This window comes from Caretta caretta, chromosome 10 (assembly GCF_965140235.1).
Source record: "Caretta caretta isolate rCarCar2 chromosome 10, rCarCar1.hap1, whole genome shotgun sequence".
NCBI classification, from domain to species: Eukaryota; Metazoa; Chordata; order Testudines; family Cheloniidae; genus Caretta; species Caretta caretta.
Genome location: NC_134215.1, coordinates 10,458,057 through 10,476,695, shown reverse-complemented (window position 1 = coordinate 10,476,695; position 18,639 = coordinate 10,458,057). Strand labels below are relative to the sequence as shown.

The 18,639-nt window shown below is 42.7% G+C and overlaps 1 protein-coding gene across 3 annotated transcripts in view; it reads left to right on the top strand.

Annotated features, from left to right (window-relative positions):
* SDK1 (sidekick cell adhesion molecule 1) overlaps window positions 1-18,639 on the top strand; it is a 647,669-nt gene that overhangs the window by 511,359 nt on the left and 117,671 nt on the right. For all 3 annotated transcript variants that reach the window (XM_075117600.1, XM_048867100.2, XM_075117601.1), the window contains exons 21-22: window positions 6,718-6,909; window positions 9,239-9,360. In XM_075117600.1, the coding sequence (XP_074973701.1) occupies window positions 6,718-6,909; window positions 9,239-9,360 (314 nt within the window). The remainder of the gene's footprint in view (window positions 1-6,717; window positions 6,910-9,238; window positions 9,361-18,639) is intronic.

Genomic DNA, 18,639 nt, shown 5'->3' with positions numbered 1-18,639 from the left:
TACCAAGAATGCACGCTTCCCACTTCCTCTTTAGGGTAATTGAAATGTCAACTAGGGCATGTTACAGAAGGCACAGGTCCAGTTACCACCAGTCCATGATTGTGGCCACTGAGAGTGCACTCGGTATTAGAAATCAACTCCCCACAGAGTGTTCAAGCTTGTTAAATCTCCCGCCGGTTCCACCTGCATTACTAGATTTCTGAAACTCTTTGAGACTCTGTTTGTCCCTTGGTGCTAAGGATCAGGACCTCCTGATGCTGAATTTACAGCTGGGAAATCCTGATTGGCAGTGCTAAGAGGTTACAATTAAGATGAAATAACAAGTTAGCAGAGTCCTTCACACTCTGATCAAGCAGTCTGGCTATGGGTAATTTGACAGAAAGACTTGAACATTATTGCTAAAATATAGAATATATTATAACAGCACAGGTTTCACACTCACATGCTACTTCACCCTTTCCTGCTATATATCCATATACTGTACGTCAATGTGGTTCAGAGAGCAGCCACACACTTTTCTGAAAAGGGGAGTACATACCTGAGAAAGTTCGTGCAACTTATTCACATCGGTAATATTGTCATCAGATGGAAAGCCTTAGAGAAAACAAACAGTGTAGAGGATGAAAGATCTGTTTCTCAAAGGAGTATGATTTTTCAAAAATTGGCTTCATTCCAATTTTGAAAAAGCCTGAAAATTTCAAAATTCTCCAGTGACAGGGTATATAAACCCTACATTTGCGTGGAAGGGGATAAGGCTGCTTTGGGCTGGAGTGGCCCTGCCTCTCCACATTGGCAAATGGTGCCAGGACTGGAACAGGAGTTAAAAGGAAGGAGCTCCAATCAGAAGAGGGCGACCTTGGGAAAGGAACAGGCTGTTGAGCTTCTCCAGTCTCAAAAAGAGGGCGGAAAGCCAATAGAGCCTCTGCCCTTTGTGAAGGAGGTGCGGATCCCTTGAGCTAAAAGGGGGGAAAGACTGAGACTTGCATTGAAGACCCAGTAAGCGCTGAAGGAGACTACAATGCTCCCGGGACCCTGTGAAGTAAGGGAGGCCCATATCCGGAAGGGAGCTGCCTAGTGTTATTTCCCCGTTCTTTTCCTTCGTATCTTTACTTGACCTCATTTGCTTACTGCAGGCTGTTTCGTAGTTTCTTCTGAGAAGGGAGGAGACAGCCAAGAGGCTTTATCTGGCTGGTTGAATGCTGGCCCGCTAGAAGGACATAGCCCTGCAGCACCTGCTGGGGTGGGGGTAATTGGACTCTCACCATGTGCTCCCCTCAGAGCTCCTAAAGGGGGCACTATACTATGGACAGATCCATGACATCTCTGCAAAGGAATTTTAGTTTAATTGTTTTGGGTCCATGAAACATTTTGTTTTTACAAAATTGCAACATTTCATTTCAAGTTTTTTATAATTTTGTATTATATTGAGCATGCGTACCACAATCTGATAGCTCTGAATAGAGGTAGTTCTTCTGAAGTTTTGCTCAGAGAAATCATGCCTTGATCTCAGTGGTCTTGGGGCAAAAACTGATGGTTGCAGAAAGCAGATCTGTAACCGTTGGATAAATCTGGCCAAAATCTTCAAAACTGGGTGCCTAAAATTAGGCACCTGAGTCCATATTTAAACACCCAAATAAGTGGCCTGGTATTCAGAGCTGCTAAGTGCAATCAGCTCCCACTGAAATCATTGGGAACTGTAGGTAGGTTTGACACACGTCCCGTTTTCAGCTGAAATACTCGGTCAAAAAAAGGACCCTGGCGGCTCTGGTCAGCACTGCTGACAGGTCCATTAAAAGTCGGGTTGGTGGCACAGCGGGAGCCCGGGGCTAAGGCAGGCTCCTTGCCTGCCCTAGTTCCTGGTAGCTCCCGGAAGCGGCCGCCATGTCCCTGCAGCCCCTCGACGCATGGGCAGCCAGGGAGGCTCTTTGCACTGCCCCCGCCCTGAGGGTCAGCTCCACGGCTCCCATTGGCTGCGAGCGATGGGAGCTGTGGGGGCAGCACCTGCGGGCACGAGGGCAGCACGCAGAGCCTCCCTGGCCGCTCTTGCATCTAGGGGCTGCAGGGACCTGGTGGCCACTTCCCGGGATCCACGGTAAGCACCGCCAGGACCCCACACCCTCTGCCATATCCCAACCCCCTACCCCAGCCTGGAGTCTCCTCCCACACCCAAACTCCCTCCTGGAGCCTGCACCCCCCCCAACACCCTACCCCAGCCCCTCCTTCTCCCCAAACCCCTCATCCCTGGCCCCACCCCAGAGCCCATGGCCCCAGCCCAGAGCCCTCACCCTTCCTGCACCCCAACACCCTGCCCCAGCCCAGAGCCCTCTCCCACATCCTGAACCCCTCATCTCCGGCCCCATCCCAGAGCCTGGCCCCACCCCAGAGCCCTCAGCCCCTCCCGCACCCTAGTCCCCTGTCCCAGCCCAGTGAATGTGAGTGAGGGTGGGGGAGAGCTAGTGACAGAGGGAGGAGACAGATGGAGCAACAGATGGAGTGAGCGGGAGTCGGGCCTTGGGGAAGGGGCAGGGAGGGGTGTTCGGTTTTGTGCGATTAGAAAGTTGGCAACCCTAGCTGTAGGGTCTCAGCACATCTTAATAGAAGGGCACTTATTTAGAAAACTAAATATGGGTTTAGATGCTTAACTTTAGGCACCCAGATTTGAAAATTTTGGACCATAACATTCTTTGAGGCTAAACTTTAAAGATAAATATTTTCTCCAATATTTACCAGTTACATATATTCAGTTGTATACATGAATTCAAGTGAAGTATAAAAATAAAATGTGTAAAGAAACACATTAGCCATATCATTTTCAACTATAATCTCCTCATGTCTCATAAGGGTCAGGCACTTTTGCCAGTTTGAGTAGCTATGTTCAGTTTATCTAATTGCTCCAGTACTTTGAAGTGGATATGAGATTCTTCTTTAGTTCCTGTCATAAATGCTTCTGTGATATTGTGGATTATTTCAAACAGCTGCCCTATTCTATCCCAGAGGTGAGTACATTTTGGTTTGGGGATAGGGGAGTGATTCCTGGCTGTATGTTTACTAATCTGATTTAGCCTGTCATTTCTGTTGCTGCCATCACTGTAATATCTAGCATAACATGCTAACATGTGAAGTTTGTAAAGCATTCTGGGTTCCTTTGGGGTGAAAGATGCTATACAAATATAAGATATTATTATAACTATTGAATGGTTTCAGTGTTGCTTTGACAATTCCCCCCAAATTAACACTGCACTTAGCAATCTGCCCTCTGCATAGCAGATCACAATACATTTGCTGCTCCAGAACTGCTCTGCTGGAAACAAGCTGCCATCTCCCAGAATGATTTGGAAACCTGATGGAGCGAGATGATGGGCTGTTTCATACACAGGGTAAATTGTTTTAGAAGAAAAGAACTAAAAAAAAGCGCTGTTGTTTATGAGGAAATACAGGCAGGAAAAAACATGGCAGCCAAGGTTTATAACTTCCCCTTTTAGTGGTGTACATTGTGTTAAGGCTGGGAGAAAGGGATGGCAAAACCATTAATTTCCCTGAATGGCTCAAGGCTTTTACACAGTGCTGCTTGGAGATCTAAGAGTGCTTAGAAAGCCACTGCTTCATCACTTCTGCTCATTGATATCATTTACTATGGCTCCTTTTTAATTCTGGTGCCTGGAATGAGAGGAAAACACAGGGGGCATAGCAAGGCAGGCAGCCAGCCTGCTCTGCTAAACTGCCCATAGCTCTCATTGTAAATTTCAGTATCTTCCTCTCTCCTTCAGTAAACTCTGATTTATGAGAGCCTGGATGTAGATGGACAGTTTGTGATTGGATGTACTGGTCTCTTGTAGAGAATTTACTCCAGATCAACAGAAAATTATTTCTGCAACACCTCTGGTCGTTAGTTTTGGTTAGACAGCAGTTTAGGGAGAAGGCGTAGTTCCAAAGCATAAGGAAGACTCTGTGTTACCTTTTGTCTTCTTGCTTACACTCAAACCAGATGAAACCATTGCTGCCCAGCCCCACTGGACTCCACTGCACACATCCCTGGCATAGATTATGTCTGTAAAACAAAGAGGGCATTTTTTCCAGCCGCATGTCCCAAAGTTCTGCCCATCTGTCAGTCACTGGTGCTTAAGTGCTATGTCTTTGGATACTGTTTTTTGGAGTTCCTTTCCTTCATTGCTGTGTTTGTTTGTTTATCTTGCCTGATTTCACTAGGCTTCATTTGTGCGTGTGTGTGCGCATTTTGGTTTGTGTTTTTATATGGATAGACTCTAATTGTTTTATTATTGGAATTGAAATATCCACAGTAAATGCTGCCTCTGCTTTTGCTCTAGATTGGCATTGTAAATGATACGTCTGGGTGTATTTTTCCTGGTGACTCTTTTTTCAGTAAATAAAACCATCAATAATACTTGCCCAATATGCAGCAAAACTGGATCTCTTTCCACATGCAGTACAGCTTTGGAGTAGTGATGGGCACCCCATAATATGTACAGAGGTGAATCCTCAAAATTTGGTGATTAGCCAAAGCTTCTCCTAAACATACTACATTAGCAGAGGAAAGTTCACATTGTTTAACTTAGGACAGGATATTGTCACTTGTCCTTTGGGCACAGATGGATAGGAAAAACATTGCAAATCCCTTATTTATCGTTTAGTTTAAAAACATCTTCAAACATTTTATTTTGTTTGTGCATTATGGGTGAAATTCCCCCTTCCCCACACACAGCCTCAATAATCAGGATGCTAAGCAGGAATGGAGAAAATATCAGCCCTCTCCACAGATCATGGGCAGATTGCAGGGCTGCAGTACAACTCCTCTCTGACCACTACCCCAGCTGTGAACTGCCCTTTGGCAGCTTCTGGCTAAGAGTAGCTACTGATTGTGTAGCCCATGCAGCGGTTTTGAGTCACAGGATTCTGCATAGTTGTGGTTTTGTTGGTTCACCTCCCAACCCCCCACCCACCATAGTGGTCTATTTGGAGCAGCAGAGTGCCCTCCTCTGAGGTGTGCAACGGATGAAGAAGTTCCCCATGAGATCATTCTGCCCATAACCCCATCACTGGGCAGCAAAGAGTGGGGAGAGCCTTGCTCTTACTCTGTGTTTCTGTGACCTTCACCGTTTATTAATAGGTCAATAACCCCTTGTTCAAAGTCTGCATCCTCATAGACTCATAGACTTTAAGGTCAGAAGGGACAATCATGATTGTCTAGTCTGACCAGCTGCACATTGCCAGCCACAGAACCTCACCCACTCACTACTGCTCTTAATGACTTTTTTCAATAACTATCTGTGCTACACAAAGTATGATCTCTCTGGGAGATAATACTGCTTGCTTCATGTACGTTAATGAAACCCCACAACACCTCTGAGATGTAAGTTGATTATTATCATTCCCATTTTACTGATGGGGGAAACTCAGGCACTGAGTGTTTAAATCGCTGATCTAGGATTAGCATTCAGGAATTCCTGGTTCCCTCTCCAGTATCTAATTTGCTAGATCATGTTGCTTCTCTGAAGTAAACACTTCTGATTAAAATCACTGGACATTTTGTTATTTCAACTTGTACGTATTAATCACTTATGATGTTATTGCTGAAAGCAATGTAAGTTGTCTGAGTTCAGTCAGCACTGGGAGACGTTGAGGAAGGCATGTGGTTGGAAGGCCTGGTTTTCCCTTGCCAGTGTGTTCCCAGTACAGTCAGAGGGGTTCCTTTCTAATACTCATTTTAATCACATCCATTTCCTTTGATTTTGAGAGCTGCATGTATTTTTTGCCCTGAGCCAAATCACAGGGGCTGACACAGTAAGGTTCAAATGTCCTCAGGGGAGAATAAAGTTGCCATAGGAGTAGGAAGGGGCAGAGCAAGCAAGGAGAACGAGGAAGAGAACAAACACATTCAGAGACAAAATTGAACAAATCAGGCTGTAGAAACTTTTGAAAGTTCCTGGAAGGCAAATGGATATAAAAGAGATAAGACAGGAAAGATTTAACAGGCTGGTTCCAATAGAAGAATGAGGTGGAGGGTCAGGCTTTGTAGGGATTAGGATGATAGGTTGGCTACACTAGGTTTTTAAAGGACAGGATAATGATTCACCTTGCTAAAAAGTGTGTGCAGCAGGAAGCTATGGGGAGTAGAGGTTTTTCCTGCAAGATCATTATCACCTGATTTGTAAGTATTTCTAGATCCTCAGCCTAGGAAAGGAGTCGTCCTGGTAGCTGTGCATAGATTTTTCACTGAAGTTTCCAACTACTTGCTGGTGAGAAGAGTCTGAGTTTTTCAGTGTCTCTTCCTATTCATTTTTTAGAGTTCATAAATTGAAATCCCACTCTTCGGAGAAAGATTATTGCTGGGGTTCCTCAACCTTTTTTATTGTGTATGCTACATCCTGATAGAAGGCTCTTCCATGTAAACCACCTCCCTTCCCCTTTGGAATTTCATGGTCACATGATATCCCAGTGGCCGCCACCATAATTGCTCATGTGGAAAAGTAGTATTGGAAAAGTATGTATTTTTAATTGGCCTTAATGCATTAAGTGCGTTTTCCTTTCTGTACAAAGGTATTCATGCTGGAGGAGAGCCAGCAACATGACCAGCTAACTCTCCAAGCCCACCAGCAGCAAGTGCTCCACCACAGTGTGAACGTCTGGATTATCATGGATAGGAAGGCAAAGAACACACCATTGTTACAACTCCTTGACTTTGGTGTAATTGTTTTCTAGGCTACCAAATCTCCTGGGAGGTGTACAGCAGGAATGAATCTCGTCTGGCTTGCACTCTAGCCAACACAACCCTTGAATACAAAATCACTGGGCTGTCGTCTCTCACCACCTACACTATTGAGGTGGCGGCTATGACTGCAAAAGGCACTGGGTTGGTCACCTCCTCTACCATTTCCTCTGGAGTGCCTCCAGGTTGGTAAAACTACAGAGAATGACCCAAAGTATACTGACTCCCATGTGCGGCCGTTTCCAGGAAACACTGGTTTCCTGAGTACAGTAATAATAATTCTTTTATTTTTAACGACGGAGACACAGTATGACATAATTAAAGACGTATAGAAGGGATGGACGAATGAGAGGGAAAGGTAATAAAATAGATACTTATTATAGAATCTTTCTGCATTTATAAAGTAACATAAGAGATGGGGCAAGCAGTGATCGTTATTAAAAAAATCCAAATAAACCACAACTTTGGGGGGGAGGGAATTTAGATGCTTTTTAAAAATGAAGAAAGATTTTTCTCTTTGTAAGGATTAGAACTGCAGTGCACTTGGACTGTAAGATATTTGTGTGATGCAAATAAAAAAATATTTACAAAAGTGGGAAGTGTTGGCATGCGAGAGATCTTGTAGAAGAAGTAGTTCTGCATCCTAGAGCTTAAGTTGCAATAGTGGGACTGCTAAAATGGGAGTGGCAATGTACAGCTACCTTTCAAGATGAGATTCAGAGGAGGAGGTCTCAAATGCAGTAACACTGTTTGACTTAGATCTGCTTTGAAACTCTAAATCAGCTTGGCTATTTACTCCGAGGTGTCAGGTCTCTCTCTGGTGTTACCTAAGATTTTCATTTCCTCTAGAGCAGTGCATGGCCTAACTCCTTTTGTGCATTCTGATGTAGATGTGTCAGTACGTTTAGACTAGTTCAGTGCAGTTTGCCTTCTTGCCACTCCTACAAATATATACCAGTACATTTTGTCCCATTTTGGCAAGGTCATTTACCAATCATGCTTCCTGTGAATATGAAATATGAGTCAAGAAATGCTGTGTGTTCCTGTATCCTCACAACGCATGCCATAAAAGTCTCCTGTTTTAATTTTGCAGTTTTTTACATAGTACAACATTATGAATGATTACTAATTATAATAATAATACTTAGTAGTTTGGTAGTGCAGTTGGAGTTTCTATGCTGCTTAGAATACAATCTACACAAAAATGTATTTGGTCCAATTTTACCACATTCTTGGGGTCTGACTTTGTTGATAACTCAAATACCAACACCAAAAAACATGTACAACTCTACCCCAATATAACGTGACCCAATATAACACAAATTCGGATATAAAGCGGTAAAGCAGCACTCTGGGGGGGTGGGGGGGGCGGGGCTGCGTGCTCCGGTGGATCAAAGCAAGTTCGATAGAACGCGGTTTCACCTATAACGCGGTAAGATTTTTTGGCTGCCGAGGACAGCGTTATATCGGGGTAGAGGTGTAGTTCAGCCTAAGCTTTCTGCTTAAGCTTGGCTGATCATGGGATTTCTCTGCAGAGACTTCTCTGTCCTATACCCCCATTTCTTCTGCCTAAAGATTCACTCCCACCTAACTTATTTCCAGCATGTAGTTAACAAACCTGATCTGCCACACTGAGTCAGCAGACACTGGTCAACATTTCTCTGCAGAGTTCCAACATCTGCTAACTAGGTAGGTTCTCAGAAATCCCTGTTCCAAGAACCTTCCGTCTCGTAGACTCACAGACCTTAAGGCCTTAAGGCTAGAAGGGACCATTATGATCATCTAGTCTGACCACCCACTCCTGTAATAGGCCCATAGCCTCTGGCTGAGTTACTGAAAAACTCAAACTCTTCTCCTCAAATCTTGGTTTACTCTAGTTCAAACCAGAAAGTGCCCCGTGTTCTACAGTGCAGAGAAAGGCAAAAAACCCACAGGATCTCTGCCGATCTGACCCAGAGAATATTTCTTCCTGACCCCAAATATGGTGATCAGTTAGACCCTGAGCAAGTGACCAAGACCTAACAGCCAGACACCAGGATCTCAGAGTCTCTTACTATCATTTATATATTAAGCCTCTATACATCTTATGAGGTTGGTAAATATTATCTCCATTTTATAGATGGGGAACTGAAGCACAGAGAGTTTAAGTGATTTACTTGAGGTCACACAGCAATTCACTAGCAGAGCTGGGAATGGAGCCCATGTTTCCGGACCATTTTAACCACCAGACCATGCCTCTTTTTCGTATGTAGCTTTTATGGTGTGATGTTAATCTAGATCCCTCAAGACAGGGATATGTCATTTTATTAGTCTGTAAAATGCCATGCATACATATGGTGCAGGATAAATAATATAATTATATATGCCTGTGTAGAAAATTAAAGTATTTGCTCTATTATAAGTGATATACTGTACTACTTGCTGAAATATTGAATGTCTACTTATTGATCTGCATACTTGAACTCTAAATGCCAAAGTATTTCTACCCTTTTTCATTTGTTTTAATTTCTACAGAACTCCCTGGTGCGCCATCTAATCTGGTTATTTCTAACATCAGTCCTCGTTCTGCCACGCTTCAGTTCCGGCCTGGGTCTGACGGGAAAACCTCCATCTCCAAGTGGATAGTAGAGGGGCAGGTACGTACATGACAGAAATCTGTTGATGAGGTTCCTGATCAGTAATAGATCATCTGAATCTTCCACTGGTATTCAAATAACATTTTTTATCAGCTTCAGATACAAGGTCTTGACCAGTGGACTGACTGTTCTGGTGATGTTTGGTCTCTTGGGAGAGAAAGTAGAGGTTAAAACCCAAGAGAATTCAGAAGGGTTAGCCAGGAAATGGTAATGGAACAACCAGAGGGAGAAAGGGGTGGTCTGTATGTTTTAATTTCTCTGCACAGGCAGAACAAAAAGATCAACAAAGGAAACACAGGAACAAACTGAAGGTTTCTTGTGTGGGTCCTAAGATATTTACCATACATAATATATCTGAGAGGTCTCATCCTTTGAATAATTCACATGGACCTTTGTAAGGAGCTTTGTATGTATTTTCAGGGAAAGGTAAGATGAAGCATAAACTAAGCGGCAAAGAGTCCTGTGGCACCTTATAGACTAACAGACGTATTGGAGCATAAACTTTCGTGGGTGAATGCCCACTTCATCAAATCATTACCATGTAATGAAATATGCCTGTGTTTCCTATCCAGGTCTTTAGATATGTATAGGGTGAATGATCTTCCTTGTTAGTTTTAAACAATATTCCTCCTGGTTTCTGTCATTATGCCTTGGAGGAAATAAACATTTCTCAGTTGTTCTCTTGACAGATGAGTTGTGCTTCTTCTTTTCTGCCCACAAATCTTTATAAATAACATAATCTGTTTTTGAAACCAAATGTTGGCTTTCTTCAATCAGTGTTATAGCTTTAGATATGTTGATACAATTCATTCACTTGGTAATGAGATCATTGTGAACTAATTGGTACATTTTGATCCATTGACCTACACTTTATTGCATATTACAAAGTGAAATGGTGAAACCTACAATCTGATGGTTCGGCACATTCTGAGCAGCATCTCTATCGTGGGACACCACAAGGATGTTGCTGGGAACTTGTTAATTTGTGAGCTACATTGGATCACAAAACACCATTGAAATAAAAAGAATCTCAAAGTCTCAAAACAGCTTAATAAGAATTAAGGGCAAAATCCTCTCCTCCACATCCATAGAGGGTCCCAGATGCAACAGAGCTTAGAGGCCTTCTGCTGTGCCAGGTAAGCGTATTCTTGGAACCCCAACAGGAATCCACACAGTATGCATGCTCTGAAGCCACGCTCTGTGTGAGCTCCCTCACAATGAGGGATTTTGTGGCCAGGGGAGATGCAGGACCTGGATGAGGAGTGGGAATAGCGTCTGTGAAAACACAGATCCACCAGCCATATCGTCTTCTGTAGAAAGGGTCTCACCAGGACTGACCGTGGAGTAGCACTCCTACTGCTGTGCAGCCTGGGAGTGAGGAAGGATTACTCTTCCATTGCTCTCTTTGAATGTCTCCTCTGCACCAAACCCAGCTCTGTGGACTTGATATGGTGGGAGGACTTGCCCATGAAGGCTTTAAAACTGTTACAGCCCACAGTGGTGATTTATAGTCTTTCTGATCTTTTCCCTTCACTGACCTAACTGCATTTTTAATAACATTATTTTTGTGGACAAGGTCCCCTTTTAATTGTAGCATTTTATGAAAAAGAACCCAACTAAATCAGGGATGCTTTGAGCCTGAGATTTATCACTCATGAATTACTGAAGGAATGTTTCCAGTCACTGGTGCGTCTGCTGAAAGCCCCTGATGCCATGACACGGAAACAACTGCGAGTTTAAAAATAGAAATTGCTAGTCTGAGCAAGGCGCTTTTCATGCCTCTGGCAATATAGTGAGCTGAATAGCTTCTTTTGCTTCTTGTGTTGTTACATTTTACCTTTCAGAGACTCTGTTTTAGGGTAGTGTATTTCCTTTGTCATTTCCCCTTACATTTGAATGTTACAGTTAAAGCACACATGGAAACAGCCTGTGGTTTTCAAATCTAAAGCTTTTACTGTTTCTATCAACTAGCATCAAATTTAAACATCTGATTTTCACAGTATCACAAAACTGTTTTAAACTGTCATCTCTGCAGCAGTCATGATGGTGGTAATGGCTGCTGTACCAATGCGATTACATTTCATTCCTAAAATTAAAATAAAAAAACACTTAATGCTTCTTTGTGCATTGTAGCAATATAATAGCTGCTGTGCCCAGAGGCTCCAGCCTCCAAATGATTCCCCTGTGGTAGGGGGATGCTCAGTGGTTGCCTGTTTAGGGGGCATTGCCAGGGGAAATGAGGTGTGGCTATTGGTAGCTAACGCAGATTTGAGTAGCCTTTAGGTTGCTCTACTGTGTGTCTTAGCTCCAGCCTCTGAGCAGAATGCTCCATGCTCAGAGGAGTGCAAAGGGCTGCTGTGCTGCCACCGCTGAGGATCTGGCCTACAACCTGTTATAAATGCAGCAGTGTGCCCTAGGTAGTACCCTGGTCCTGGATTCCATCACCTCCGGGATGACTGAGGGCACTTGAGGAGTCACCGCTGATTTACTCTCTTGTCATTTAGATCAGAATCGGAAGTCAATATCCATATGTGAACAGGAAGGTTTTACTGCCTGCTAATACCTGGGTTCAAACTTCTGTATTTCTGCTGCTAGTGGAATCTTTGTCACCTGAGAACTTGTGGGGGATGGAGTTCTCTATGCCGTTTTACTCTGATAGTGATCTCCTCAGCTTTTCCAGGAGAAATACAGAACTCTGAATGGAGGTATTGGCATATAAGCAAGGAAGAAATTAATTTTGCAATGCATTGTTTTGTTTGAAACTGTCTTCATTAGTCTGCACATGGACAATGCTAGATTACCGATTAGGATACCTCTTAAACTTCTTATTTATAGTCTTTTGGAAAACATAAAATACTCCAACACAATTCAAGGACTTAATTCAGCAATACTTACTTATGGGAGTAATCTTACTCATTATAAGTAGTTCGATAGTCTTTAGTGAGACCACTTGTGTCAGTCAGAATTATTGGACTTGTCCCAGCCATATATCACATCACAATATCTGGTATAAAAAAGATTAAAAAAAAAAAGAAATACAAGCTGTAGGACTCTAATAGTAGCTACTTAGTTAAATTTAGGAACTTAAATAATTTGTTTTTGTTTTCATCTTTTTAAAGTCTTTGGAGTTCCTCTTAAGCTTCATACTTGACAAACCCATCTCAGCTGTGTGGGTGTGTAGTGTACATACATTCCATGGAGTGCTATTGCCTGCTGTATATTTGGATCACTAGCTTTCTCTTATGCAGAATTAAAAGTGCTCTTTAAGTTTCGGTTTTCAGAGAGGGAGGTCATTGTTTTAGGCCCACAGGCAAAGAATATTTAGCCCATGGTTGTGTGCTGGATACCCACACATGGGCCAGATCCTGTAAGATGCTGACCATCTTCTGAGAGGTGCTGTGCACCTTTTACTGGCATTAGCTTCATGAAGGAAGTAGCATGGGTCAGTGACGAGGTCACCAGTCTGGGCATCAACGGCTCTCAAACCCTTCAGGAACTGCTTGGCACCTTGTAGAATCAGGCTCAAGAGGTGCTGAGGAGCTGTTGTTATAATTGTTATTGTATTGATTGGCTTCAGACACCACAGGGAAAATTCTTGCCTCATTGAAATCAAGGGGAATTTTGCCATTGATTTCAATGGGTCCAGGACTTTACCCTTGTCACCCAAATTTAGATCTTTCCCCAAACATGGAATTTCCCCCCAGAAATACATGGGTTTGGTCAATATTCAGTCTTTGATCATGGAAAGCTTTGAAGAACAAGATCTAGTAGAATATCAAGGCTAGAAACAAGTGCTTATATGCCAGTAGAAATCTGGGAGTTCCCTTCTATTCAATGGGTTGGCTGTTGTTTGAAATTCTAGTATATGGAAACATCTGATACTGTCATTGTGACACTTGTATGGAAAGAGTTTGAGAGGTCAAATTTTATATTCTAATGTAGTGGTTTTCAACCTTGTTTCGTTTGTAAACCCCTACAAAATTTCAAATGGAGGTGTGGCCCCCTTTGGCTATCTTAGACATAGTCTGCGGACCCCCACAGGTCTGCAGACCACAGGTTGAAAATCGCTGTTGTAATGAATGAAACCAGATTGGATGTGTGTAACTCTTATAATTGGGGAGCAGATATAAAACCAGGTGTCTTATGTGAGCAATCACAACCAGCCAGCACGGATCGTGTTTCAAATATTGAGAATTAATTGCTTGCGGTGAACTGTATGCAGCCAAAAAGAATGGATGAAAAAAGTACTGATGAATTTAGAATAAAGCATCAGTCTGAGGAAACTGCAATATGCTCATGAACATTTCAGGAATAGAGAGAGAAGCTGATTTTGTCAAATAAATTATTCATTGTGAATAATTCATTTAGGGCCAAATTGTGACTTAGCTAATGCAGTGCAATAAAGGCATACCTCCTTGCAAACCCACAGTGGCCATTTGCATCATGGGTAACAGTGCATTAGGACAAAGCCACTATTCCCCCCACCCCCATGTAGGTGGGCTGCATTGTATCAAGTATAGACATATTACTATTCACTCTCTCTCCAGAAGTGTAGGGGAACAATCTCCCTCCCAGGCTGTAGCTCCTGGGGCAGCACAACAATGTGGGCTCATGACAAAGCATGACTGAGGTCTCAGCTGACCTAAGTATGATATTGTACTCTCACACTCTGTGTTTTATGGGATCTTGGTAACCATGAGGTTATTTTCCTTTATTTCTGCTTCTGCAACCATGGAATAAGTTTAATTTACTTTGACCTTTTGACTTCATCCCCTGCACTTAGCCCACTATTCCATCTCTACTGGGTCTTCTTCCAATATTCCAAATCTCTGAGCCACTACAAACAACTTCCACCAGTTGTTTGTAGGGTTGTCAATTAATCACAATTCATGCATGTGATTAACGCAAAAAAAAATTAACTAGATTAAAAAATAGTTGTGATTAATCGCACTGTAAAAAAGATAAACAAAAGAAATCTTATTTTTCAATTCACCTCATACAAGTTCGCTCATTCCAATTTCTTGTTCAACCAATTGCTAAGACAAACAAGTTTGTTTACATTCACGGCCGATAATGCTGCCCAGTTCTTATTTACAGTGCCACCTGAAAGTGAGAACAGGTGTTCGCATGGCACTGTTGTAGCCGGCGTTGCAAGTTATTTACATGCCAGATATGCTAAACATTCATATGCCCCATCATGCTTAAACTTATAGGCTCTAAATTTTTACATTATTTTTTTTAAGTGCAGTTATATTAAAAAAAAATCTACATTGGTAAGTTGTACTTTCACAATAAAGAGATTGCACTACAGTACTTGTAGGAGGTGAACTGAAAAATACTATTTCTTTTGCTTATCTTTTTACAGTGCAAATATTTGTAATCAACTATAATAATATAAAGTGAGCACCGCACACTTTCCATTCTGTGTTGTAATTTAAATCAATATATTTGGAAATGTGGGAAACATCCAAAAAATTACAATAAATTTAAATTGGTATTCTATTATTGTTTAATAGTGTGATTAAAACTGTGATTAATTGCAACTATTTTTTATCTCACGATTAATTGTGATTATTTTTTTAATAATTTGACAGCCCTAGTTGTTTGTATATATAACAACACCCTGCCACTAGAACATTTTCCTTCTTTCTTCCAATATATGGTAGGAGGCTGAGTCAGATAGGAGCAGGTGCAGGACATATTATATTCAATTTTTGGATGAGTGACCTTTTTAAATGTCTAATACTGCATGAACTCTTTGAGCTAAAAACACTTGTTTCATAACATTGGGGAGCTTGGAATCCCAGCTGCAAGTAATATGCTGATTCCCTCCTCTTGTCCACTGGTGTATCTCCACTGAGGTCAATGGAGTTACTCCTGATTTGCACTGAGGAAAGTGAAAGGAGAACCAGGACCTTTAATTCTAACTTTGGCTGGGATTGCGATATCAAACATTAAAATCTCATCACTCTGATTTATAGTAAATCGACATGGCATATTTCTTAAGAGGTCTATTAAAATTTATTAGCAGTAGTTTTCCTCTTTCATTTTGTACAGTTAAACCCATAGTACTGAAGCAAACTGGATTTCCAAACCAGAAGTACAAAAAATAGTCAGAAGACCATTTAAAAACATTTTTAAAATTGGTTTTCTGTGAAACAACCAGCATTGGCAAAGTAGAGAAGGGTGTGGTGTGGACATGAAGGCTTTATTGACATCTGTTCGGAATAATTGACTTGTGGCTTTGCCACTGATGAGTAATGTGGTCATTGCAAACTCATGTCAATAAATCCTTCGTATTGCCACACACCACTATGTACTCCAAGATATATTCAGTGCCTAATATAAAGGGCATATATGCTACTGATTTTGGAGGGGCAGTTCCCCACCAAAAATACGTTTTAGATCCTGTCTGTTGTTCCTCACTGTTTCACGTTTGTATTCTCTCCATGCTGCAGTCTAGTTTCATACTGATTCTCTCTTGCTGGATTTCTTGGGACTCTGGCAGGAGTCATGTGTAAATGACACCACAGCGAGAGTGTCTTGCTGGGTGTTTTGCCCATCCCATCAAAAATTCAGTAGATTATTATTACATTAACAGCTGCCAAGTTTGATTCACTGTGGGTATCAATAATGCTGTCACAAAGTGAGTAGAAGACTTGTGGCAAAGCATGAGGTCCCACTGGGATTAGGTATTGCAGGATGTCATGGTGTAACTGTCCCCTTTAAGGGGAGATGGGGCCAGCCTGCCTCCCCCAGTCATAAATAATTAGTTCCTTCCCAAGCTGAGGGGATGGGACTAAGGGGGTCAGGTGATAGGCTAATGAACAGCTGGTCCTCATAAAAGAGCTGAAATAGCTCAGTTTGGGCAGGAATCACAGGGAGCAAATTGGGCTCCTACCGAAGACCTGAGTCAGGATCTGCAGGAAGTTGGGTACTCCAAAGGAACCAGCCTGGGGGCTAGTGCTCTATCATGGACAGGGAAGGATGCTCAACAGGGGCTGAGAACACTACTTCAGGTGAAGTAGCCCAGGAGGCTGAATGTTCTATACTGGAGCAGGGGAAGGGTAGAAAGGGAGCCCAGAGGTGCCAGGAACAGGGGCTCGCAGGTCAAGCTGAAGAAAAGCCCACAAGGGAGGAAGAACCTTTTTGTTTGGGCCTTTTCTTACCCCAGAAGCAGTTAAGTTTGTTTGTGACTTGGCTGGAGGGCCAGACTACATCTCCTAACTGACCAATGTGTGGAAGGCTGAGGAGACCCACCTCAAGGAAGGAAACTGAGGCAGGGAGCACCAGCTATGCCACGCTTAAGCAATAGGAAGCTCTACGAGGCGACCCACAGGGTCTCAGAACTGTGGGAGTACGTACCATATGTGCTGAGCGACAGAAAGCACACGCAAAGTATTTCTGCTGGTTTGAGAGAGATTTCCTGTGCATATAATGGAGAATATTGTCAGAACTGGAAAACAGATTTTCAACCCAGGAAAATGTTTAAGTGCTACCACAATATGGAGCCATAACCTCAGTGAGTAACTGAGAATTACTCTTATTTCACGGGTTAAATCAAAGCCTCAATGTTAATGGAGCTATTCGGATTCATCCACTGTATAAGGTACTTCTTCTCTATTTTCACTTTAGAGCTTGGTAAATAAAGTGTCTGGAACTCTGACAGTTTTATACTTTTTCCAATCTTTAAATCAAAAATGGCTGAATCAATTTTAAGTATTCTTTTGTAAGGAAAATATTGCATCTGGGCTGACAACCTCTGTACCAAATTTCCTCCCAAAGTGACTTCAAATGCCTGTTTATAAACCTCTACAATGAAAACCCTGACATACCCTGAACTATAGCAGAACACAAGTTGCCTCTATAACATATAAAGTATGTCTACACTACAGACAGACACCCACAGCTGGCCTGTGCTTGCTGACTCAGGCTCTGGCTAAGGGGCTGTTTAATTGCGTTTGGACTAGGGCTGTAGCCTGAGCTCTGGGACTCTCCTACCTCGCAGGGTCCGAGCCTGAATGTCTACACAGCAATTAAACAGCCCCTTAGCCTGAGCCCCACAAGCACAATTCAGCTGGTACAGGCCAGCCGTGGGTTTTTAATTTCAGTGTAGATATCCCCATGGAAACATGTTCCATTTACAGCAGTTGGTACTTGATAACCATTCTCAGGTTTGGAACCATATCCACTCTTTGAATTAGCATTTCTTGTAAAAGTGAAGAGGCGAACACCTCTGATTTTTCACTCCAATATTTACTGATAATTCGTTGGAATTATAAATCTGGTACTGTTCTATATTGTCTGATTTCTAAAAGCATAGAACCATAGAATATCAGAGTTGGTCACCTAGTCCAAACCCCTGCTCAAAGCAGGACCAATGCCCAACTAAATCGTCCCAGCCAGGGCTTTGTCGAGCCTGACCTTAAAAACCTCAAAGGAAGGAGATTCCACCACCTCCCTAGGTAACGCATTCCAGTGCTTCACCAACCTCCTAGTGAAAAAGTTTTTCCTAATATCCAACCTAAACCTCCCCCACTGCAACTTGAGACCATTACTCCTTGTTCTGTCATCTGCTACCACTAAGAACAGTCTAGATCCATCCTCTTTGGAACCCCCTTTCAGGTAGCTGAAAGCAGTTATCAAATCCCCCCTCATTATTCTCTTCTGCAACTAAACAATCCCAGTTCCCTCAGCCTCTCCTCATAAGTCATGTGTTCCAGTCCCCTAATCATTTTTATTGCCCTCCGCTGGATGCTTTCCAATTTTTCCACATCCTTCTTGTAGTGTGGGGCCCAAAACTGGACACAGTACTCCAGATGAGGCCTCGCCAATGTCAAATAGAGGGGAATGATCACATCCCTCAATCTGCTGGCAATGCCCCTACTTATACATCCCAAAATGCCATTAGCCTTCTTGGCAACAAGGGTACACTGTTGACTCATATCCAGCTTCTCATCCACTGTAACCCCTAGGTCCTTTTCTGCAGAACTGCTGCCTAGCCATTCGATCCCTAGTCTGTAGCGGTGCATTGGATTCTTCCTTACTAAGTGCAGGACTCTGCACTTGTCCTTGTTGAACCTCATCAGGTTTCTTTTGGCCCAATCCTCTAATTTGTCTAGGGCCCTCTGTATCCTATCCCTACCCTCCAGCGTATCTACCACTCCTCCCAGTTTAGTGTCATCTGCAAACTTGCTGAGGGTGCAGTCCCCGCCATCCTCCAGATCATTAATGAAGATATTGAACAAAAGCGGCCTCAAGACCGACCCCTGGGGCACT